At 42.8% G+C, this 25,030-nt stretch overlaps 1 protein-coding gene across 6 annotated transcripts in view; it reads left to right on the top strand.

Moving 5' to 3' along the window:
* PHACTR2 (phosphatase and actin regulator 2) overlaps positions 1-25,030 on the top strand; it is a 137,926-nt gene that overhangs the window by 43,405 nt on the left and 69,491 nt on the right. Inside the window, exon 1 of one of the 6 annotated variants that reach the window (XM_062640806.1) lies at positions 14,660-14,869. The exons of the other annotated variants lie outside the window; for them this stretch is intronic. Within the exon in view, the coding sequence (XP_062496790.1) occupies positions 14,827-14,869 (43 nt within the window). The 5' untranslated portion in view covers positions 14,660-14,826. Of the gene's footprint in view, positions 1-14,659; positions 14,870-25,030 lie in introns of those variants that run through there. 6 annotated transcript variants of the gene reach the window in all.

The following is a 25,030-nucleotide window of genomic DNA, read 5'->3' as shown; positions in this document are numbered from 1 at the left end:
TCAGAATTCCTCCTTCCAGTTTTAAAAAAGCCTCTGTTTCCACTGGAGCTGGCTGCATCTGCCTTAATTGCTCCCTGTCAGACACTATGGTATGGCAACGGTGGCACATGCAAGCCTTGACTACCCTGCCTTCTCAGCAGGAGAAAGGCTTGTTGAAATAATGCATGTTACACTGTGCATTCACTGCACAGGTAGATAAATGAAAGATGCTCAGTTCTTTCTCATCGTCACGGAGTCAGCACTGGCCAAGGCTCCTGTACAATGCATTATCTCATGTTTCTTTTATGTGGTAAGTAGTAGCAAGCGGGGCTGGTGGGGGTGAGCCAGAGCCAATTAAGTCATTTATCTCCACTTGCATTTTAGTGTTGTCTCTGAAATCAGGCACCATCCTCATTCCTCCAGGTCACTGTCAGCCTGATGGTGCAGCTGGAACTGCCCCACACAGGGCTGCAGTGAAGATGGTGATTAGAAAACCTGTAAGGGTTCATGGGCTGAATACAGCTTTTTGGGAGACAAATTACTGGTGCTGCTCTTCATACTGCAAGGCAACACTTATTACCATTGCTTTAGGCAGGTGGTGCGGTTTTCTCTTCTGCTCTCTAGTGAGAGAGAGTTTTCTTAAATTTAATTAAAAAACAAAAACAAAAACAAAAACAGCCATCAAGAAGAACCTTTAAGCCCTGTTCTTCTTCAGTTTATGATGCCTTTCTTTGGGCAGCACTTAAGAATTCAACACCACAGGTCATCCACTACCGGGAGAGGCTTCCTGGGACAAAAGAGCTGGAGACAAGGAGAATGGGTTGTGGTGAGGGTTAATGATGTTGTCTGAGCACACAGCCAGGGTCTGCAAGCTCCACAGTGCCTAAAATAATAAGCAGTTCATTAGGCCTTTAATAGAATAAGTGTGGGATAATGCAGCCTACTGATTAGGGCACTCACCTGTCCTACTCAGAATTTGCTAATGCTGAAGCACTTTTTTTTTTTGGAAGGAAGACTAGAAACAAGAGCTCAGCCCCATGCCACTGTGCTATAGAGAGGTGCTGACACTGCTTTATACTTTATGCAAAAGCATCACCAGTTTCCCCCTGATCCCAGCTGTCAGAACAAAAGTCCCAAACCATGTCTACTATACCAGCAAACAGCTTTGGCCATTGGAAGGTCAGAGAAGGGAGAATTAATCCCTTCAGGCAGAAAAGAGGATTGAGTCAAGAACCCCCAAACTGTTCTGCCTCTTACCCAAGCTACTGCATGGAGACAGAAAGGGTTCCCCCCACCTAAATGCCAGTTTTGTGTGAGATCTGGTCTGGAAAGACAGCCCCTGTAACACAAATGTCAGGGTGCCTTGCTACCCAGCACAGTGCTGTCGAAGGTCATCTCTTGAAAATGGAGACCTTGAGGAGAAAAAGGAAGCTTTTCTCCCCAAACGTGCATTCTTCTGACAGCCCAGTATCACTTCAAAAGGCACAGACTCTTCAAAAAGTCAGTCTTCAGGCTGCTCTCCAAGAGTCTTCAAAAGGGACTGGACACCATTTATCCAAGTGTAAGGGCTAGCAGGGCATTTCTATGATGCAGACAGCTGTGGTGGTACCCCGGGTAGGTGTTTAGTTACCAAAGATGAAAGCTTCAATGCATGGGTGATTCTGGGGCCTGTGTTGTTGGGCAGCAATGAAGGAGTAGGCTGGGGACTGTGGAACTCAACATTTGTGGATCCAATCACGTTTCTGTAAAAAGGAATAATTTTTCACACAGTTATCCTGTTACCTCCCAGATTATGCCTGTAGCAGATCTGTTTGCTGGGTGCTGTGAGGTACTCAAATGTTGCAATGATAAAGAACCTGAGATTTGCTTTACACCATAGCTGGTCACTTCCTATCAAGCATAATGTTCCAGCTACTCAGTGTTTTCAGGATAAATGTTCTCTTCCTACACCTTGTTCTTTTCTGGGCTGCAACAAATGTCAGAAAAAACTTTGACCATAAAGGAAATAGCTACCACACAAAACATGTGCTTTCTTCATAGCAAAGGGAATGGAAGTCAAGAAGTCAGGTCTGAGCTCAAGCTATTATTGTAACCTTTTCCTCACATTCACAAACAATGCCCTAGTGTGATGTTGTTTCCTGCAGATTATCCTAATAACCAGTGAGCCATGAACACGTGTTCAGGATTTTTAGACTGAATTCTAATGTAATGAAATGTGCCAGCTTTTCAAAGGCCAGTCAAAAACATAGAAGGTGGTGAATTGAGTAAGACCAAGTGCACGTCTTTGAATTGTGACATGAATTTTGCTGTCATCCTCAAAACTCGGCAACTTCTTGGAAGAAATGGATTTTATACCTGTGGACACGTGGTGCTTACTTTCTTTTCTGCTATTTGTTGGTTTTGCAATTATAAGTTTCTTTTTTAAAAGGCACAGTCTGATGTTAGTGGTAGAACTTTGCCTTGCGTGGTATGTGAGCCAATACAAATGCTGATGAAGTACCTTGCCATGAAGAACAGGGAGACCTGGAGCTCCTGCAATGGCCATATCCCTGCATACATGCTGAAGTATTATGGTTGTTTACTGCACCAGCAGGTTCATAATATATTATGTATAAAATTGGTTGTCAGTGAAATACATTTTAGTGACTTCAGTGGAACAGCACCAGAGAGGAGCTGAACGACAACTCATTCTGTCAGTTCAGTACCAGGCTATTAGCAGTAGACTAACGACGTATGCACATAAATGTTCTGTCTGTCTGTGGAGAACGTCACACTCCTCATATTCTGGGTTTTCTTTTGTCCTTTAGACCTGCTCAGCTTTTAGGAAGCATTAACCTGGAACGTACATAATGGAAGGGTTTGCAGTCAGAAAGGCCCTTCCAGTCAGACAAATTATATTCAATGTAAAAATTAACAGACAAGCTAAAATTACATCAGAAAGGCTATGAATTTTTCTTAAAGCTGCTATGGTCTGTTAGTTAACCAGTCTTACTAGACAATTTACAGAAACAAAATATGCCTTGCATGAATTGTGGATCCAGTTATCTTAATTAGCTTAGTCAACCTGATAGGGAAAATTATTTATAAAATCACCTAATATTTATGGTGGAAATACCTGGAAATTAATATAATAATAATATATATATATATAATATTTATACCTGGAAATGCCAGGTTTGTACAGGCTGCCTACTCCATAATTTTTCTCCTACTAGTTTAATAACAGAATACCTTAAAATTAAGATATTTAATTTTCTTTCTATTAGATTGGTAAATAGATCTCTTCAGTGTGTCCTGCTTTCCGTACCTCTTCTAGTCCATGGATTTGAACTGCATGAGAGGTCTCTGCTGGAACTTCCATTCAAACTTCTAAAAATTTGGTAGGATCAACAGGATGTTTTAACACAAACATCCGTGCACCAAGAAAGTTTTCAGTGGTGCTGGCCACACAAGAATACTTGCACTTTTTTACAACATAAAGAATATGCATGAGTCTAAATACATTCACTTTATAAATGATTTTACTTAAGCTGGTCCAGCCCTTTTCCATGGACATGACCCGCCTTGTGAGGCCAGGAGTTAGTAGAGTTCTGAGCAAGGGTGAGGTCTCCCTACCTTCAAAAAAATTGAGCTGCAGGGATCGACCTGGCAACATAACATGATTTTAACCACACTTTGTCTTGAATCACATGGAAGTCTTCCTAGATCTGGGTGTAATATTCCATGCTGAGACATTTGGCTGCTGTGGAATTCAACTGCGCAAAATGAAGGTGGCCTTGTTTTGTCCCTTAGCCAAAAGGTGACCTCTCTTCAGGGGCACTTTAGAAAGGAACAATTATTCAATCTATATCCATTAGGGGAAAAAAAAAAAAGATGCTCTGTGCTTTCCCCAAATGCTAAATCTGCATACCGACCTCTGATTTATGTTCAGTGTATCAGGATAATGGGAATGGAAAGGCCAGGACACACTTCTCAGTTGCATAAATACATTGTAAAACATTCTGAAAGTTTTCAGTATGTCTCCAGCAATGGATCATTAAGTGAGAGGAATAAACAAAGCAGGGACCGGCAACCTGACCTCCACATAATGTACTGACGACTGCCAGCTACATTCATAAATTTACAGGCACTGGGTTTCATCACCATATGTGACTCAAGGCTGCAGTTCATATTTACTGTGCAGTTCATGGGAAAATGAAGACTCTGACATCTTGTGCTGTATTTTAGGAGTTGGAGTGGGATCTGTGCTTGAGAATGCTTAGGACCACCCCCCCCTCCTGGTACATCATGTGTGTAGGCGAGACTTTATATAGACTTTTGCTTACTGTTTTGGGAGAAAACAACTGTTTACTGTGGTACACAACTAACATGCAAGGAACTGTCTCAGCTCTCCTGAGCTTTCCCCTCAGGAAAGGGCAACTGTTTAAAAAGAGAAATGGAGTGGGTGTAGATTTATGTAGGGTATCTTTTTTTTTCTCTTCTAAACATCATTAAGACCTATCAGCAAAGGCAGCATTTGTATTTGCACCCCAGTGATAGGAAAGTCCTATACCAGATAGCACAATTCTAAGTGACCTTATAGAAAATACTAAAGCATAATGCCAAGCTGGATTTTGTGAATCATACCCCATAATGAAAGGCATCTGCCTCACAGCCAAAGAGCCCAGCAGATGCTATTTGGAGTGCCATGAAGGCACTCCTGCATGGCCCAGTGCTATGCTTTGCACTGTCCCAGGTGCATTTCAGCCTGGCTCTGAGTGACGCCAAGGACTGTGAGGAGACAGTCAGGGCTCCCTGGGCAGGCCATGTTTTTGGAAATGTGTATACCCTTCCATCAGCAATGGTCATTTTGGGTTGCTTATTTTTTTTGACACTCAAATACTACCAAAACCCACTGTGAAATTAAGTCCTTTGTCTCCCAGTATGTAGCTTACCGGTAAAGGTCTAATTACTGGCTCTCCCACATCAGCTTTGTGGCTTCTATACAGGAATGTAATTCAGTGAGTCACAGAACCATGAAAATATCTGAAGTACTTTTCTTTTAAATGGATTTTCTTTGCAATGAGTTATTTTCCTGGGCATTTCTGTGAAAGCTTGTGTCAGCCCAATTTAATTGGATTGTAGATGAAAACAATAATATTACATTTACATTAGCTTTAAAAGTCTCTGCATTTTTTCTCCCTGTAGCACATCTGGACTTAATGCTGCTGAATTTTAATTGAATAAAATGTGCTCATTATAACTAACTAAATGTGCTGCATTAATGATCTGCTGTATTAAGCAGGTAGTTAGAAAAAAGTATAATATTGATGTTTAGTCTTGGTAAAAGTCTTTTCACAAGAACCATATGGAATTCCTGCTTTAGTTCATATCATTGCTTTAGTTTCCTTAAGTGGGTTTTCCAACTGAATGAAGCTGAGCTAAACACGATATGGATCAGCACCAAAAGACCCCCAGGTTTAGCATGGGTAAAGGATGCTGGTTCCCCTGGCCACCAGCAAGGGAACAAATGATGCATGAGGATTTAAATAGCAGAATGAGACCCAAAGGTTGAAACAATTACCATGTAGAGACCAAATGCCATGTGCATGGGAGGAGCTCAAAGCTCATCAGGCTTTCTCCCTCATTAAAAGCAGCCTTCTCTGGGGACATATTAGCAGATTACTAGATGAGAATTCCCCTACAGCATGCTGTCAAGGGTGCAGAACCTGACCCTTTATAACTCTCCTCATTCACAGCAATGCACTCAGTCATATGGGAGTTAAACAGGGATGATACGTTTCCCAACATCAAGGATGGCTTTAGAAATGTATGGTATGTAAAATCTATTAAGAAAAAAGTTACAATGAGAATGAAAGACAGTGGCTCATTCAAAAGGTTCAAAACCTCCCTCATTCCTGACTGAGCCCAGGTCCTTTCCAGGGTCAGCAGGTAGGTGTAGTCACACACGAGCTTGGAAGCACCAAGCTACAGGTTTTTTGGTCTGCTTTCCCAAGGGAAATGGGCTTGTGTGGTAATGCTCAAGTATGGTAGCTTCTACCTGCAGTTCCTGAGCCCTGCAGGGAGCTGGCACCAGGCTTGGCAGAGGAGAAGCATCCTAAGTTAGAGTTCTGTTAGTGTTCATGCGTATATGCAGACAGACAGAGCCTGACAGAGTCGGCAGGGAGGTGACATTGCTCCTCCATTAAACCCCTGGAGAATTCAGGTGGCAGAGGGGGATGCTGCACCAGTGCCACTTCTGGGGAAATTTTCAGCTGGTGTTTGCATTTTTTTGCAGGTAAGAACAGTGAGCAAAAGCTACAAATCTACAGAAAAGTCAAGCTGTACAAAAATCAGAATTTTCATTTTATGCCCTTGATTACGACACTTAACTGGCTGTGGGCTTTCCTAATGAACTGGCAAAGATGCAGTCCATGATCACAGGCATAGCTGTCATTATGGTAGGTGTTAAAAATACCAAAAAAGTTTCCATGATAGAAAACTGCCTGCCTTGGAGCAGCTGGACGAAGCAGACTGAAGATAGAAGGAAAAGTTTGCCAATGAAGAGTGCAGCTGAGCAGGATGCCCTCATGCCTTTTGTAGCACCTACCCTCCCAGATGAAATGTGGAAGTCCTGCCTTGTGGATAATAGCACTTCCCTAGAACCACTGAAGGGTGCTCACATGCTGCAATAATAGATGCTGTATAAGTGCTGCAGATGAAAAGTGGTTATTAGCTCAATATTTGCAAAATGGGAATAATAAGCTTCTTACAGAAGACCATTCATGGAACATGGTGCAGGAAAGAACCCAACCAAAAGAAAGGAGAGCGCATCTGCCACTGACCCCTTATTCCGTTACTCTGCAGACACTGATGAATAGTGTATAGGGTCGCGCTGTGCAGAGTAAGTGGAACAGACAGAGGGAGATGTCTGACATATATTTTGAGGTGTATTTAATATTGCAGTGCTTCCGGATTCCACTAGCATGCTAGGGGTTTTGGCCTCAAACCAATGTTTGCATCACTACCATGTGTCTCTGGAGCAGCAGTGCTTACTTTAGAGCTGGCTATGAAAATAGTTTCCATTATAACCCCTTGTTTTCGCATGCTTCTTATGTTTTATTTTATTTTGGAAATCCTCTTTTGAGTCAAAAATTTCCATCCTGTGTGTTTGCCAAAAGGTGAACTTAGCCCCTCACCCTTTTTCATAAGCTTGGGGGAACAATCTTTCAGATGTTTTTGAGTCATGGGAGAGTGGAAAAAATGCATTTTCCCAGTAGGGTAAAAAAAAAAGGTCCACATTTTCACAGTAGTAGAAACATAGGGGGAAATGAAACTGAAAGCTGAAATTTGTATTATGATCTAGAGATTTCTGTAATAAACTAGCTTTATAGGGGGTGACTTTGATTTGTCAGAGGCAGAGATTATTCTGATTTTTGGCAGTTAATCAGGCACAGGTCTAGGTTTCAAGCTTTGCCAACATCCAGGATACTGTTTAAGGAAGTGTCTTTTCAGTTGCACATTGAAAGAGGTATGAGGCAGTCCCCTGTGGTCTTCTGCCCTTCAGAGTTAATTATAGTCCAGCAATACATTTAAATTCATTCTAAAATCTGATTGAATGGAGAGGAACGAGACAAACAATTGTGCCAAACACTTTCAAAACTTTTTCTCAATTCTCACTCAAGTCAGCAAGAGCAAATGGATGTGCTGAAGTCACAGACAGGCTCAGGCACTTCAAAAGGGCTAAAGTGCATGACAACGTATGCGCACACGACTGGCTCGAGCAGTTGAGAAACTTCATTTAATATGCCTGCCAAATATTTTGTTGATGTCTCTTTTTTCACCTTCACATAGGCTAGGAAGCATCAGTGTAAAATTCTGCTGTGCTATGTGTAGCTACACGGAACCAATTAACAAACAGAAGAGGAAAGAAAGAAGTAGACATCTAACCATCATGCTGACAAGTGATCCTGTAGCCCTATGCCGCTTCCTATTACTGCTTTTTCCTGGTGAGAGCTGTAGCTGATACCCTACTGGTAGTTCCCCTCCATGTGTTCTAGAAAAAATAAAAGATGTGAATGACTGTTGGGGTAACAGTATTGTGGCCTCCAGATTCGCATTTTTTGCAACTTTTAGCTACACAGCCTGCACATTTCATTAAACCTTTTGCTTTCTATCATTCAAAACCTGCTCTAAGTGTACGTACATTTGGCAAAGGCAACCAAAATGATGTGTTTATTTTGCTTTGCTGCCAAAAAGTAGTGATTCATTAAGGAGCTTGGAGCTGTAGAGGGAAAGCCGCAGCCAGCAACCGCCACACAGCCCTGAGGAGCAGAAAGCTGTGTTTTCCTAAGGAAAATGGTTAGTGCAGCTGGACTAGTGTCATGGCGGACTTCTCTGAAGTGAGAAGGCACTGCTGGACAGGCTGGAGAGCACAGAGTTCTCCTGGATAATTGGGCTTTATTGCAGCAGCAGCAGCCAGGAGGCACCCAGCGGCTGCCATTAAGCCCAGACAGGAGGCAGAAAAAAAGCCTAAGGGGAACTGGTCCAGCTGGTAGTAGCCTTTCCTTGAAACAATGTATTAGGGAGCTCCAGTTGTGTGACCACTGCTATGGTGAACGCAATGAAAGGTGCAACAGGCCTTGAGAGAAGATGTGGAGGAGGAAAGGTGGTATCCTCCAGCTGCCCTTAGCTGCATTGCCTCATTTTCTCTGCTGGGGACATGCCAACTTGTATTAGTAAAGGGGCCTATCTGCTCTGTTGTAACTACTGATGGGAACTTGCAGCGACTAAAGCCTTTGAAAACCTGGCAGAAACCCGACTCTTGAGGAACTCTACACTCATTTTTACGTCATTGTTTTCTTCTTCCCCAGTGGCTTGAACTAGGACAGGCAGAATGCTATTTATAATTTTTAATGTAGTTCTTTTTGTCTTTCATCATAAATCTGGAACCCTGGACAAGATTGATATCTGGTGACAAACACACACTTGGTTTGAAAACTTCTGATGGTTGTTTTCTGACTGGAAAGGAAATGCTGACCTGTACTGTCACAACACTGCCACTGCATGGGGAAACAACGTAAAAGGAGGTGCTGGGTTCAAGGAGTCACTATAAAGCACAAAGGAAATGATCACATATGAACAACATTAATATTAAGAGTTCTTGTTATTAACAATCATAAACATATAGAGAGTTTCTGAAAATGTGAAGTTTAAAATTTAAACCAGGGCTGTTGCATTTAAACTGTTAAGTATTAGGGTGAGGACTTCTGGTAATATGTCATGCCATTTACTGGGGCTTCTTCAGCTTTTTTCAGGGCTATCTGGTCTAGGGTTCAGGGACACAATGTGATCCAATATGTCAGTTCTCATTGGTGCTTTAAGCAAGGACAGAAGGTAGCTTTTTCCAGCATCAGCTGCACAGTGCTTAGCCCTTCTTTAAAGAAGATCCTTGCCCTGAAGAACACACATTTCTTACAGCCTGTAAATTTTCAGTAAACTCAAATTAAAAAAGCCCAACACTGTTAGTGTCAGGAGGGTCTGATTATTCAGTGTCTGAGTCTTTCTGCTCACCGTTCATAATCTTGCACAAGAAGTTCTCCAAGACCGGGATTACATCAGAAGTCTTCAGGCAGCCAGTAACTTTTAAAAAGCAGATATGAAAATAATACCCCAAATAATTACTGAAATACTCAGTGTCTATGAGAAAAGGAAGGCTCCTGCATAGGCCAGGCTTGCTAAAGAAAAGCAAGGGAGCTGGCTCCAGATCTTTGGAAGTGATGTAAACAAACATGAGCGACAACCAGAGGATGGAGAAAAGTCAAGGAATTCAGAGGGATAGAAAGCTTTAGAATTTGCCTTTAAGGGAGATTAGGGAAATAAAATACCCGAAAGATATTGTGGAACAGAACTGGGGTAGAGTTGAAGCGTGTAAAAATTGAAATATTAAAGAAATTGCAGTGGGGGAGCAGGGTAGTTTTTGAATCTGAGGAGTGCGTGCAGGAGACAAGTGGATCTGCTCTCCATGACTCCCAAAATGTTTGTGTTGCGACTGTTTTCCTTCTATTTTCTGCCTTTCAACCACACACATTGTCTAAATTACTTTAAAAGCTCAGGGCATGCAGTACCACAAGAAACTGCAAACTGTTATTAAAATGAAATGGAGATTTTTCAACATGCTTGCAAGGTTCAAGTCTGTAGAACAGCTCGCCAAGCAGTTACTTAGTACAGGCAAGAGTACTGTTTACTTGAAATCTACAACAGAAGTCACAGATCAGATGATAAAACCACATTAGTATAATCTATAAGCATTCATTGCTAACTATTTAAAATCATATTGATGCAGCTATTGTGAAAGTTTCCTCTAGGTACAGATATCACTCCTGAGTCAGAGAGCACAAATAGAGGCCCGTGGCTGAGGGCTCATAGTGCACTCATATTATTCAGCCTGGATTATTGAACTGCTGTTGCCATTAATTGTTGTTTCCCATTGTCCAAGTGAAATTAGCTTACAAATGTTGTGGTGAATAATTTAGAGCAGCAAACAAGTTTTTCAAGTGTACAAACTATTTGCAGATAACTTGCGAGCAGAAAGAAAACCTGTTCGTGCCAAATCACCAGAAATGAGCTTGCCCAGCTATGCTCCTTTCCCACCTATGACGGCAAAGAGCTGGTAAGAATAAATAAGAACAGACATTGAAACAGGAATTGAGATCACCTGAGGCCCTTAGACTTTCTATTGGTAGGGATCCTAGTACCTGTCTCCTAGTGCAGTCTTCATCTGAAGAAGCAAAACTCATCCAAGGAATGTCTGTTATATGTTTCATAATAGCCCTCATATGTATGCTAACTCCTCTGGCCCAAAGCTTTAAACCCCTAGCTTCCAAATTCAGAAACTGAACTACAGAAGCTCTTCTCAGTTATTTTGCATAGAATCCCTTTCATTCTACTGTGTAGACAGTATGTACAGTAGGTTTTTTTGAGGGAGAAAGACTTGTGATGATCACTTGCAAAGATAGCAGCTCTTTTTTGAAGATTTCAAACTATTTTTTTTTTTTGGTACTAGTGCATTGGAAATGGCAGAGGACACTGGCGAGAACTTAGCATCACTAAGACATTAAAAGTAAATAAGGATGCATATATTTTTAAGTATTTCAAACGAGAGAATAATCTAGGGTTATTATAGAAGTTCCTGATTATTAAGGGGAAATGGCCTACATTCCCAATACAATGCCAGTATAATTCATTAATACAGCCTGTGATTTTATTTAGACAGCACCTGTTTAAGAACTGCATTTCCCAGAACACAGAATTAGTGCAACCACAGCTGATGTTCTGGTCTTAAGCAAACAAACTGATTTTGTTATCACCCTCCCCAAAGTCTTATCCTATGTAAATGCAAGTTCTCTACAGGAAGGTACAAATTCAATGTCACTATCACAAACCTTAGTGTGACCCATGACTAAAAAAATTACTTAGGTTCTTGCTTGTGTTTGCTCATGTCATAACCGAATACTAACTGTATTTTGTGTGAGTGCTTGTATTGGAATGTCAGTAGGATGCTAGAATCCCTCCTTGTGTGAAGGCGGTTACATAAATATAGCTCTACATACAAGAAATGTAATATGCCTTTGCTTTCCATAGTCCAGTTTCTCTCATAGGTCACATTTTGGTAGATGCCTTCAGGGTTCATGGCATCTCATTGGTGATTCATAAGCTGAATTCTTTAATCAAATGGCTTAAATAGCAGCATCTAAGCAGAAAAGTGCTTTTTATTTTTCTAATTTAATGATCATTAGTGACTGTGAGTAGTCTGAGATGTGTACATTGACCCTTTGCATCTTGATGGCAGAAATAAAGCTGAAAGAGACATAACTGTTGTATTGACCAGTACTATCTTATGCATTCAATTCATAGTCTCTCTTCAGGGAATTCACATTTTTGCCCATTTTACAAAACTGAATAAAGAATCTGTTATGACAGTGTTGGATGTTCCCAGTATCTTGTCTGTCATTAATAAAAATCCCCTTAATAAGACCTTTAAATTTTCTAATTCAAATAAATTATAACTTGTTTACAAGCTGCTCTTTTGGGTAAACTTTTAGAAGCAGAAAATTCATTTTCTTATTCTATACAGCACATTGCCTGTAATCTGTTAGTGCTATGAATTGACATTTATGCTCCCTACTAAAACTGCCGTTCCCTGCGTTCTACAGCAGAAACCATATCTAATTAACTCTGCAACATACCACTAAGCATTGCTGCTGTATGAAGACAGGACACTTAAAAATGAGGTGGCTGCAGAGAAAACATGAAAGGGAGTCACCACTAAGTCAGTTAACTTAGGAATTAAAAACACCAAACCAACCCAGCAACCAAACTAAAAGAAATTGGCAACTAATTCAACTACACTGGAGGATGTGATAACTATACCCATTTTATCAGCTTACAAATCGACCTTGAGGAGTTTATAACTTCACAGGAATCTTTGCAGACAGATGATATGTACTTTTGCATTGTAAACTTGGCTTTTATGTGGCAGGGGAACACAAATTCCTTTGATAAAATTAATGAGATTCACTGGAGACAGACAGGAACACTTTTATGTTCCTGTTTACAAGGGATGCCAAAGTGGTAACTTGAGTTGCTCAAAACAAACCTTTCAAAAATAAGTTTCAAGCTAAGAAAAATTAATGTGGGAAATGGATGCAAAAAACCTCTCCTGCGAAATAAGTGACAGAAATCAGTTGTTCAACATGCCACCTGTCTGAAAGCCTTTTCTTGGGTAGACCATCTACCTTTGCCTCAGCTCCCCCTGGTGCTTCTGTTATTCACCCCATTCACTTGTCTGTGTTTTTTTTTTTTAGTTCTTTTGACCCTATTAAAGTTACTTGTTTGAAAGAGCTGAGTTCATTAAATAATCCATATAACTCTGTGGCTGCCTTGTCCTCATTATTACTCTGGTAATATTTACTCCATCTAAAATTGCTGCTGGTGGTGATTTATTTAGTCTTTTAAAGCTGTTTGAAATAATACTGCTCTAGATTGCTGATGAAAACACTGAAGAGCCTCCCTGCAGCTCCCCAGCAGAAACGCCCTCATTAAATGTTAGTGCTACTTGGACAGTTGATCTGCTTTTCATTTAGTTCTTCATCTGCTTGTGCTTTTTTAACTTTGTGTTGTCCTCACTTTTGCTCTCTTACTAAATCAAGTACCTACCATAAGTCTTATGCTCAAGCCTGTACCTCTGGCAATTTGATGTGTGATCATATAAAACAAGGAAAAAAAAGTCCTGTTTACAAAGACCTGATTTTTAAAAAACCCATGAAGATTAGCATTAGTTATGGTGTTCTCTATTCACCATGTATTAGTTGATGACTGCATCTCTTCTGCCTATAATGGATGCCAGGCCACTTAGACTGCACTTACTTGTGGCACTCCTTTTGCTTCCTGAGTGTCAGCCTCACACTAATACAATTCTCCATCTCTTCAGATGTCACCATAGGACCAACACATACAAAGATCAGTGGGTCAGAAATCTCCTCAGCTAACCCCTCTAGGATTTACACACTAGTCAAAACCATAGTTATTTCACCATATGCCTTGCTAACAAATCATAGGATCATAGAAAGGTGTGTGTTTGAAGGGACCTTAATGATCATATAGTTCCAACCCCCTGCAGAGACATCTTCCACTAGACCAGGTTGCTCAAAGGCCCAACCAACCTGGCCTTTAACACTTCCAGGGATGGGCATCATGTTCTTTAGATGAGCCTTGAGTGTCTTCCTGTGATGTATATGCATCTCCCAGCTTGTTTCTAGATACCACACGTTAACAGCTATTAGGCACTTGAGTTTTTGTTGGTTATTTGTTAGTTTTGGTTGGGTTTTTTCCATCGTTGGTAGCAGTTATCTGCTCCAACATTGAGTCTGTATCACTGCTTAGGTCTCAGTTATGCATTTAAAAACCCTAGCAAAAAAAAAAAAAAAACAACTTTGTTCCTTTTGCGCTTGTGCACAATCTCTATTTCTCCCTATCTTCCCCATCAGATTATCCAATTTATTATGTCCCTTCTTGTCACTTGTTATGGCAGAGTGCTGTCTGGGTGCTACTGTCTTAGGTTATCTTCTTTCTTGCAAAAGAAACAAGAGCATGCACCTGTGAGGAAGGCGAGGGTCAGACTCTTCCTCAGACCTCTATCACAGCTAAGAAGGGCTGGTATTGGCCCCGGGGGCTGCCTGGCCCAAGCGTTCCCTTTCCAGTTGTGACTGTAGCAAAGCCCTGAAAACTGCTCCCAGAGAAGAAGAGCCTTCGATGGGATCATTGCCTACAGCTGCCACAGGTTTTCGCTCTACCTTCCGAGGGGATGAGAAGGGCTGGAAATAATGTGATACCTGGACTAACGTTTTGGGCTTCGGAGGGCGGCAGTGTTAAGCGGGGACTCGCGGGTTAAGCACCGGCTTTTCCAATTTCCGTATAATTAAGAGAGGGGTTTCTTATTAGTTTTATTTTCTTGCTCATTAAGGACTTTCACGGTCCCTCCCGCACCGCGGTCTTGCAGCAGAAACCCTGGCAGGGAACGGCGTGGAGAGGAGCGCAGCACAGCACAGACCGCTGCCGCCGGGCAGGGCGGGGCGAGAAGGCGCGGGGCGGGGGGGCGCGGCTTTGCTGCCGTGGCCCCGCTCCGACCGGCGGCCCGGCAGCGCGGCGGTATGACAGGCAGCCGTCGGCCCGCAGCCGGGCCCCGCCAGCCGGCGGGCTGCGCGGCCGGGAGTGCTGGCCCAGCGGAAAGTGCGATGGCCCCTCGGGGACAGCCGCGGCGGAGGCTGCGCGCCCGGAGGGAGGTGTGATCGCCCTCCCGGCTAAGCCATGGGGCAGACCTCGGTCTCCACGCTGCCCGAGCCGGCAGGCGGTGAGTACCGGGGGGGCTCCGGCGGGCGGGACAGCGCGGCTGGGCTCCTCCGGGGCTCGGCAAGGCGAGGACGGGGAGCTCCCGGCGGCGGTGGGCCAGCCGTAGGGGAAGATCGCAGTCCCGGGCCGGGTTACTGTGCCCGGGCTCCCAGGAGCGCTGCGGTCGCCGCCCGCCTTTTCCCTCGGGCCGCCGTGGGGATGGTGCCGGGGGAGACGCGGCCGGTTCCTGCGCTGCCCTCGCGGCTCGGCAGCTCCGCGGTGCCCCCAGCTCGCCGGGGGGCTTGGGGCTTCTTTTCCTCTTTAATAAATAAATAAGTATGGATCGAGGGTAAAAAGAGGGGGAAGGAAAGGAGCTCTGGCACCTCGCCCGGCAGCGCCGCTAGTAACCCGCCCATCTGGTTGCTTTTGGCTCCAGGACGTTCTGTGTGTAAGCACACTATTGAAAATAAATAAATAGCGTGTGAGTGGAACTCCCCCCCCGTAAAGCATCCCGAGCTGTTTACAGCGTTCTGAAGATAGTACGAACTACTTGGAATGCAGTTTGGAGGCATGTTAGGATAACCCGGTGTGTTTTAGTTACTGAAAAACTCTTCCCACAATAATAGGATGTAGAATTTAAATTAACTCCAGCGAGGATTGAAGTTTCCTGTGAAAATGTCACTGCACGCATGTTTTTCTTCACTGCCTGTTTCCTTTGTATCCATTAAAAAAAAAATAAGCAAATCCTGTTGTAGATTTTAATTCTGAAGGCTGAACGTTGTTCTTAATTTGCTTGTTGCTGTTAATAGGAAAATGTATTGCCAAATAGGAGACAGCACAACAAACTTTTGGTTTCCCCTCTTCTTTTTCTTTGCTGGTGTTTCAAAGAATAGTTTTAGTAACAATATTTTCAGAGAAGCTCCATTATGTTGCCAGCAGTGCAACTTCCCAGTCATCCACCCCAGTCAAAATCTTGCATGATTTCTTCTCCTGCCAAACATCGCATAAAAGAGAAATCTGACCATTCCCAGTAAATTTCACCATCCCGTTGAAGGTTTCAGCCAGCATTGGAATTATGTCAAGGTAGGTGTTTGGAAACAGATGTAGGGAAACAGATGGACTGGTTAAAAGTCTTTGTTAAACTTCCTGTACAAAAATGTATCTAAATTCTTATGTGCAGACTCCATTGTGAGGAGATTTGCCTGGGAAGGGGGGGGAGACACACACACACTTATCTTTACTAACCATAGCTGTGGTCTCTGCGTTCCCTCATCAGAATGCTAATGGACAATTATTGCACAGGATTTCTAGTTTCACCTGAAAGAAAAAAGTCACCCTTGAATTCTTTCCCAACTGTAATCAGTGTTTTCAATGAGGAGCAATAAGAGACTTTTATCTGAAGATGTAAGTTATGGTGATGTTGCCGCAGTATTGCAAAGTAAATTGTAGTTATCACCATTGTAAGAGCACTGTACTTGTGATGACACACTGGTGGTGCCTCCAGGAGGCTTCACAGAACAGTCCCACTACACATACAGCCCTGTTGAAATTGTTGGGAGAGTGTATCCTTAACAAGAAGCCACAGGGTAGGTAGGTTTTTGGGTGGCATGGATCCTTGGGGGGGCAGTAATTTACTTTCTCTAGTCTGCTGTGCCGGTATGGTCTGAAGGCTTAATACGCTATGAAGTTTGGGGTTAGGGTCCAGCTCTTACCAGGGCAGGAGAATGAGTAGGCCTAAAATCTTCACTGATTTTGGTATGCCAGCCAACTACAAGCCATTTAAGTCTTTGACAGCTGCTAGAGATTAGAGTTGAAGGAGATCCCTGTCTTGCACATGCAGGGGCTACAAATCTGTTTTAGTGCTGAGGAATCAATAGTGCATTCAGATCCCCAGTGAGCCACACAAAAGCAGCTGTGAGAAGTTACTTGCCTGTTTGCTCCCTTGTTTTTCCCCTAGCCATGCCAGCATGTGCGGGCTCAGATCCTGCCCTCTGATCCTTGCTGTGCTGCTGCAGGCTGTTGGCTGTGCATGGGGATGGCATCACATAGTAAATCATCACAGGGCCTTTGGGTGGGCTGATAAGGTGAGCATTGTTTGATGCAGGAACCTGAAATAAAGGATAACACAATACTCAGTATGAGCCCCAGCCAATGTCCTGCTGGCTTTAAGAAATTTTACTCTTGCAAAGGGAAATATGTACTGGAGTACTGAAACAGACCAAGGTCCTAATGACACTTCCCCATTGGGTTAAGTGCAAGACTGAGGTCTAACCATAAAAACTCCAAGTCCTTCTCCACTGGGCAAATGTACTCATACTAGGTGGATTAGAGGGCCTATAAAGAGAGGAAGAACTGGATTTTCATGCCCAATTGGAACTTTCTTTAGTAGCAATGCTGTTGCGTTAGAGTTTGCCATCAGCTGCGGGTGAGGGGTGTTGAAGTATTTTGGACAGGAGGATCAGAGCTTTAATCATCTCCCATAGCCATGAGCCATACATGAGGGGCAAAGCACATCTTAGCTGCTGTGGACACCCACCAGGCAATACTTTGCTTCTTTGCTCTTCCAGCTTTTCAGTCATTTAGCTAATTTTCTAAAGCTTGTTGTTATTTGTCATGGTTAGCAAATGTGAACAGTGATCATGAGAGAAGCTTGGGAAAACAGCATAGAGAGTATAGATACGTGGAAAAGGAGGAGTGCATGCTGCCCTTGTTCATCTTCCTTCCTCTTCTGTGATTTTCCCACGCCTGGCAAGACTTGATTAACATGTTCTGTCCTCATTCATTGACTGGAGTTCAGTGCTTTTGGGGGTTATCGGCCATTGTGTGCAAAGGCTGGCACTTCTGCTTTCTGATATACAGCTTATCAAAGGGCAGCAGAGCTGTGCACTTTTTTCAGTCTTTTTGAATTTGTTCTTGGGTAGTTCAGTACCAGCCACAGTACTGGGAAAGCCAAGTCCTCAAGTGGAAGCATGATCAGCGTATTGGAAAGATAACTTTTAAAAGTTAGGTGAAAAAAGATTTTTGTTGTTTCTTGAATAGCGGTGCCTTGTCGGGAATGAAACTTGCAGTAAAAACAGACTGACCAATGCTCCTAGGAAGAGGTCAGGCAGTTCAGCATGGAGTCTGCAGAGTGCAGCAGAGGGTATCTGGTAGGGAAGGACAAGCTGCAAAGGAGAAGTCTCTCAGGAACCTCTTGCCCCGATGGTCAGAGTGCTCAGCAGTTGAAGCCTGGGGTCAGAGCCCTGTGCTGACCTGAAGTGCCAAGTACATACACCATGGGCCTGTTTTCACTAGGGTGGGGTGGGGGGAGTTCCTCTCATCATATACATTTTACAGAAACAGAGCACAAATTGTCAGGCTTGTGTTTCATCCTATTACAGACCCAGAGTTTTTTAAGGATGTGAAAATGTACTTGGACAGCACAGGAAAACCGTTTCCCACCAAGCTCCTCCCATGAGATGAAAGCAGTCACTGGTAGGATCCTGTTGTTTGTTGACCTTGGCACTCGGTGAAATGATTCTCATAGGTCAGAAGTGAGTATGTTTCTCAGACTGCTCTTTTTCATCTCTCTCGGCTCTATGGGATTTCCTGTTCATTGACAAGGGAACAGCAGCTTCACCTGTGTCTGTGCAAAGGAGTTGTGATTACCCTAACTGGGCAACCTTGGGCAACTTGAGTAATCCTGAAATTAAAACTGTATTTGTTTGGAGCAGCTCCAGGTGTTGGTAGACAAACTAATTGTTTGTCAGTACAACAGTTTCAGGAGTGTCTAGGAAGAGAAGTTATTCCAGTAGTGCTCTTTGGTAGTAGCTACATGTGAGCCTCATTGAGGGTGCTCCTTCTGGAGCAAGCACTTCTGTTCTGAGGAGCTGGATGCGGAGATACTCAACCATAGACTTAAATTCTTATCCTGACTCAGTGCGCTACAAATCTGAATGTGCAGACAAGCCCTTGCAGTTATAATTCTTAATGAGTTTAAAAATGAATTTGATGTTTCTCCTCCAGCTTCTCTTCCTTTCAAAAGTGGAAGAACTTTGACATCATTGCACTTTACAGAAGGTCATCTCAAAGCATTTATAGGTGTGGTGAGCTATTCACAACACACCTGCTAGCTGGTCATTTCAGCTTATTGGTGGACTTGAAAGAATGAAGAGCAAAGATACTGAGATGAAATGTCAAGTCCTATTTGATGTGAAACGCTGAATGAGTTGTCCACAGCCACAGAGGACATTCTGGGCAGAAACATTCATCTTTCTGATTTTTTCCCAAGGGTTAAATTGGCTGGGGCCTTTGAGGTTGAACCCTTGTAATACTGCATTGAGAATCTTATTTCACAGCACACACACCCCCCCCCCTCGCCCTTATGCTTTTGTATGTTATGGAAGAGTTGTAAATACAATGCAAAGGGAGTTCTGTTTCAGTTGCTGCTAAATTTACATCCAAAACTTTGCAGGTTTTGTGAATTTTTGACATGGGAAACTCTTTCCTCATTCTACCATTCTAATGTTGTCAGATGGGGCTACAATTGTGGCAGCTCCATCATTTGGTTAAACAGGCAACTTGCCTCAGTCTTTTGGCTGATGGGGTGGATATTTTGGAAACCTAGTCAAAGGCATAAAAAGCCTATGTTTTCCGATAGAATGGGTAGTCACAAATTTACCTTCTACTAGTGGGAAATACAAGAGCTCTTTAAAAACTTGGTCCTTGTTTATCTTGAGCTGAAATATCAAAACGAATAGCGACTGCTGAAAGTGTAGATCTTGGCACCCAAAACCATGATGCTGATTTTTGCTGTTGATGGGGGTCCAAGTGTGGGCATATGGGATGAATCACTATTTATAGAGGAAAAGTAGTACACACTTTTAAATATAACATGCTTACATTGTGTCATGGGTGCTGCTGTGTCATTTGTGATCTGCCAGAGTAAAACTGTGCCCCTGCTGCCATAGCAGTTGCTGCCAGTTGGTCCAGACTGAGCTCCTCAGCTGCAGCAGTAACTCACTACAGAGGAGGCTGCAATCTGAGCCTTGGCTAAGGATCATGGCAGAGAGCAGAGATCTTGTGAGGATATGGAGGACCAGCCACACCACAGGAACTGCATGTGAACCACAGGAACATTTGTGTGTGACAATAAAGACTCAACAGGTCTCGGTTCAGTATCTCACCTCTTCTAGGGCTGAGGCTGCTTCAAAAGTGAGCAGGGATTCCCCTCATTTAGCTGCCAGAGTATGTGACCTTTCATGTCGGACCTGCTGGCTGAGATGCCCTCACACACTGAAATTTGGTAGTCGCTAATCACCTGTTTGCAGTGTTAATCATCAGCTTCCTCATGTGCCATGAGGACGAGGAGAGCTGGCTCCCAGGAGGTCAGTGTGGGCAGGGTGCAGAGCCCCATGGGCTGTCTGGGTTTGTGTAGGGTTATCTTCTCAGATGACCACCCCGATACTTCCCCCAGATTAAAGGCTGACAGGAGACCTTGTTTCTTCCTGAGCCCCCTGTGCTAAGCCCCACTGACAACTGATTCCTCTCCATTGGTTCTCAGCCACCTCTTGGATCAGCTTGGATCCTTCCTAGATCCTCTTCTTTGGCTTTCTTATTGCTCCTGGGTAATACTGCCTTGTCCTTAGGTGGTGTTTTCTGATACAGATTTCAAAATGATTTTCAGTCTTTTTTTATAGTATTTCTTAATTTAACTGGGAAAACTGAGTGCAAGGAGGCAGGACAGCACCTAAGACAAGGTCAGGAGGAAACCAAAGAGCTCCCAAATCCACATAAGTGAGCTGTATCACAGTCCTGCTTGTTAAAAGCGGAAGAGACTTGAACATTTCTGTCATTCTTCATGTTTTTACCTACTTAAAGTTCTCTCTTATTCATTTTGGACACTGATGCTTTTTGAGATTTAAAAAATGAAACAATAACATTGCTTAAAAATGATTCTGAATCAGTGCTGTGTTTGGATTTTTCACTTTGGTTTATTGTCTTAAAATATAATCATGGAATCATAGAATAGTTAGAGTTGGAAAGGACCTTAAGATCATCTGGTTCCAACCGCCCTGCCATGGTCAGGGACAGCTCACGCTAAACCATCTCAACCAAGGCTCTGCCCAACCTGGCCTTGAACAGTGCCAGGGATGGAGCATTCACAGCTTCCCTGCTTCCCTGGGCAAAGTATTCATCATAATGATGATGAATAAAAAATCTAGAGTGCACTTAATGCCTGGGGTCAATCACTGGTGGATTTTTAAAAAATACTTAAGCAAACAGTCTGCTTCCAGAACTTATTTGTGCCCATTGTATCTAAATTTTAACAACGGCTAAGAAAATGTTTCTCACCCACAGAAATACCCCAACCAGCTGCCATTCAGCTCCATATGGAGAACTTTAAGAAGTGTCCGTTCATTGTGTTCTCCAGTTGACATAAGAGGGATTCCTGATCCTGCTTTTTCTGATAGGAAAGGATTTTCATTCAAGTAGGTCTGGGCAGGGCAGAGGCATAGGGAAAAGGAGAGCAGGTAGCTTGCTGGTGACCATAAAATGTCTCTACTAACAGGCAGTGGTGGCTCTGGTCTGTTTTGCCCCTGGCAGACCCCAGAGAGCGAGGCCAACTGCTGGAGACAGCAGCCAGGGCATAGGCGTATGTCATCAAGGAAGGAGGCAGTTCAGTATAGTCTGTATCCCTGAGTAGACAGAATTCAGTTTGCCCATGATGCTCAGAGGCCCTCGGTCAGGTCTGGTTTCAAGCCACACAAAGATTTTGAAGTTAAAAATATGTGCAAAACTGAAGAAGGAAGAGAAAGGAAATATGAGTACAAACCATCAGCAGGGGAGGTAGGCAGACAGTGAGGGTTCTTCAGATTTTATGTTCCCAAAACAAAATCAAAGGCAAAGAACTAATCTGAGTAATTTATATCTTCCCTTATGTGACCTCTACAACCCCTAGGCTGTTAAGTGTATTTTGGGGCAAATGTAAAATTATAGTGGGGCTTCAGAGTCTGCTGTTTTCTGCAGTGCTGTAAGATAGAAATGGTTCAGTAGGAACTAGGTAGGGAGGTCACTGTGAACATCCAGGTGATGTAGGGTGTGAAAATGGACTGTTTTCACACTGTTTCTGACCAGAATCATGGGGATGTCCTTTCTTTTGGTTTTGTTTGTTTGGGGTCTTTTTGGTTTTTTTTTCCCTATTTTGGTCTGGATTTAATTATTACAATATGTGGATCAATTTAACCTTGCTTATTTGCAGTCCACAGAGTGGTTTGCACTAACAGTCTGCACAGACAAAGCAATTACCTCTGCTCATTATGTGGAGACTCATTATTAGGAAATTTGATTTAAGACTTGAGTTTCTTGCAGGCTTTATCAAGATCACTGCATAGGAATGAATTTCTTCTCTCCCTGACATGGTTTTCAGGCTCTTGGAAATAAGGTCTCTGTCAAAAGCTAAAGTCTTATTTACCTTTATGTTATCTCACTGCTTTGAACAGCTGTGATGATCAGTGTAAGTGTGTGTGGGGGGAAAGCTATGAAGAAATGAGTATCTAGGTTGCTCCACCATTGTATGTTTGGGTATGCTGTCAGGTTGCATGTGAGTAAACTGGGAAAAAAATGGGAAGATAATGACTTGCTGACAGTTTTGTATTGATAAAGGTTTGACTAAGTATACGTTGGTTAACACTTTTCTATATAATACTGTAGAACTGTGGTAGCACTTTGTTACTTGGCGAATAGGAGTATCAATACCGAATCCCGTATCAATGACAGTTTTGTGAAAATGAAGTTTTATATGAGAAGATGTAAACAGCAAGGGGTGTGCTGCCTTCTCTGATTCCTGCCTTGTTTTCTTATGAATTAGAGTGATGTTTGCTGAGTGGAGTTAGACTGTGATACAGCTGTCCTAACATTTGAGTGTGTGAGTAAAACCAGTTCTGTTCCCAAAGATCAGCCTGCATCCCTCGCCCCTCAGAATGTGGGGGGGTTTCATTTTAGTGTTACAAGACGTCTTCACTCTGATCAGCTGCCCAAACCATCAGCAAAGCCTGGTCATGTGGGTGGACCATCCTCCTTTCAGTATTATTTAAGCCTTTTTGTGTTTTCTGGATCTGAATGTTTTAATGTGTTGCCCAGTAAAAGCCTGAGAATGGTCCAGAGACCTCAGATGCTGGTTAAGCTTTTAAGCCTGGGCTATCACTGCTGTGTTTGAACAAGTCACATAGCTTACAGTCTAGAAATAATTAATGAAAAGTCTGGACAATCTCTAATGTTTATTTATTTAAGCTAATTAGGTAATTTACACAATCAGAATAGCTGTGATAGGCCATGAAACTTGATGTTTTCACTGCGATCATATAATCTGTGTTTTCAGTTTAAATTACTGCTGACAAGATTTAGAGGCAGACTGGGAATTTGCCACCCCTGACTGTATTTCTGAGGTTTGCAACACAGAACTTTGCACTCTAAAATTACTGTCATTTTGCTTGACCTTTTCTGCTGAAGATGGCAGGGCCCTTCTCCTTGCCTTCTGCTTGCATGGCTTTATGGTAGGCAACAGAAAACAATTTGGATCCCAGCTTCTGTTTGGTAGCCAACTGAACTAAGTAAAATAGCACTTGTCATGAGTGAAATTGAGCCTGAATACCCAGGAAACTTGAGAGAAGGGCAGCCTGGTACTGAGTAGGATGGCATGTTGAAGAAACAAAACACAGCAATGGAAGCTGGGCTTGCACTCCAGCTCAGCCTGCTGCAATAAGGTGCACAAGTGATTTTCCCTCTCAAACCAAGAGCTGGGAAGCCAGCAGTGTGCACTAGTGTTGGTGTCTGCATCCTCAGCAGGTTGCAGCCCCTGGTGATACAGTCTGAGTCAGTGTGTGTTGTTGCATGGATGCCAAAAGGCACAGCAGTTGATGGAAGAGTCACAATGCTGTTACGTGACAGGTTATGTCTGGCCATGCCCCACATCAGTTTCTGCTGGTAGTGTTGAGAGTGAGATGCTGGAGATACTCCTAATAAGCGTTTGCCCATGAGGCCCTGATAAGCCTCAGCACGGCTTGGAGATCTCCTGCTTCTACTATCTAAGGGATGCACAGAGATTTCTAATGCTCAGGCACCAAACCAGTGAAGTTCAAAGCAGCAGCATCTTGAGTTAAAAACCTGGTGTGACCATGAATAGTGAGAGACAGACTGGTTTCTCACAGTTGCTTTCCTTGCTTATAACCAGCAGAGATCCACTTACCTGCAGCATTCATGCCATAACAAGCATTATAAAGTCACCCAGACTGAAAACTTGGGCTTTTTTTTTCCCCTCTTCTCCCAGCCCTCCCCTCCTTGATCCTGGATGAATCAACAAAGAAATGACACTTCTATTGCGTTCTTATGAAACGCAGACTCAGGGGGATACAGTCAAGTAGTCTTAGTCACGTTACCACTTAAAGTTGTTGTAAGCTAGTTGCAAGTGATTTTTGGATACTAGCTGTGTTGCGAGGAGAGAAAAAAAAAAACCCAAACAGTTCATTGCCAAGAAATTGTACATGTTTAAATTATACATATATAATGTGTTATAATTTATTTCATTGATAATAATTTGAAACTGGCTGCACATTTCCTTTCCTGTAAATTCATTCAATGTGTCTGAAGATTACTGGTTTGTTCTTGGAGTTTTATAGATTTGTTGCATTTCTGAGGGGAAGGAAGTGTTGGTTTTGGCATGGATGCTAGGAATACTCTTGTTCTGCAAATGTGAAGCAGTGTTCTAGTGCACTGCTAATCTGGCCTCTTTTATGTTGATACAGAAAAGGGTGTAGTGGCTTTCCTGCCCTACACATTATACCCCCATGTGTGGTTCACCTCTTTTGATGCATTGTTCAACTGATTGATAAAAAGAAGAAAAATGTTATTATTAGTAATTCATATTAAAAATCTGTATGTGGTTCAAAACAATTGCACTAATTGCAGAGTTGTTCCTGTGCTTGAATTCCTGACATGAAAAGCTTTAGAAAGCTAGTGTGACTCTTAAAAGAAGACACCAGATTTGATTTCTTGGGAAGAAAATGCTGTTGTTTCTTACTTCAGTATTGCTGCTTTTGACACGTGGAACTGGGGCATAGAAGAAATACATAAGGCTTCACGGTGGGACGTGAAAGAGCCTGTATGTTCAAGGGAGTGAACAATAAAATGGACAACTAAGACTGTG

Source organism: Pezoporus occidentalis, unplaced genomic scaffold, assembly GCF_034315485.1.
Source record: "Pezoporus occidentalis ecotype Australia unplaced genomic scaffold, CSIRO_AGI_Poc_V1 ctg67, whole genome shotgun sequence".
Taxonomy (NCBI): domain Eukaryota; kingdom Metazoa; phylum Chordata; class Aves; order Psittaciformes; family Psittacidae; genus Pezoporus; species Pezoporus occidentalis.
This window is presented reverse-complemented; position numbering and strand designations above follow the sequence as displayed.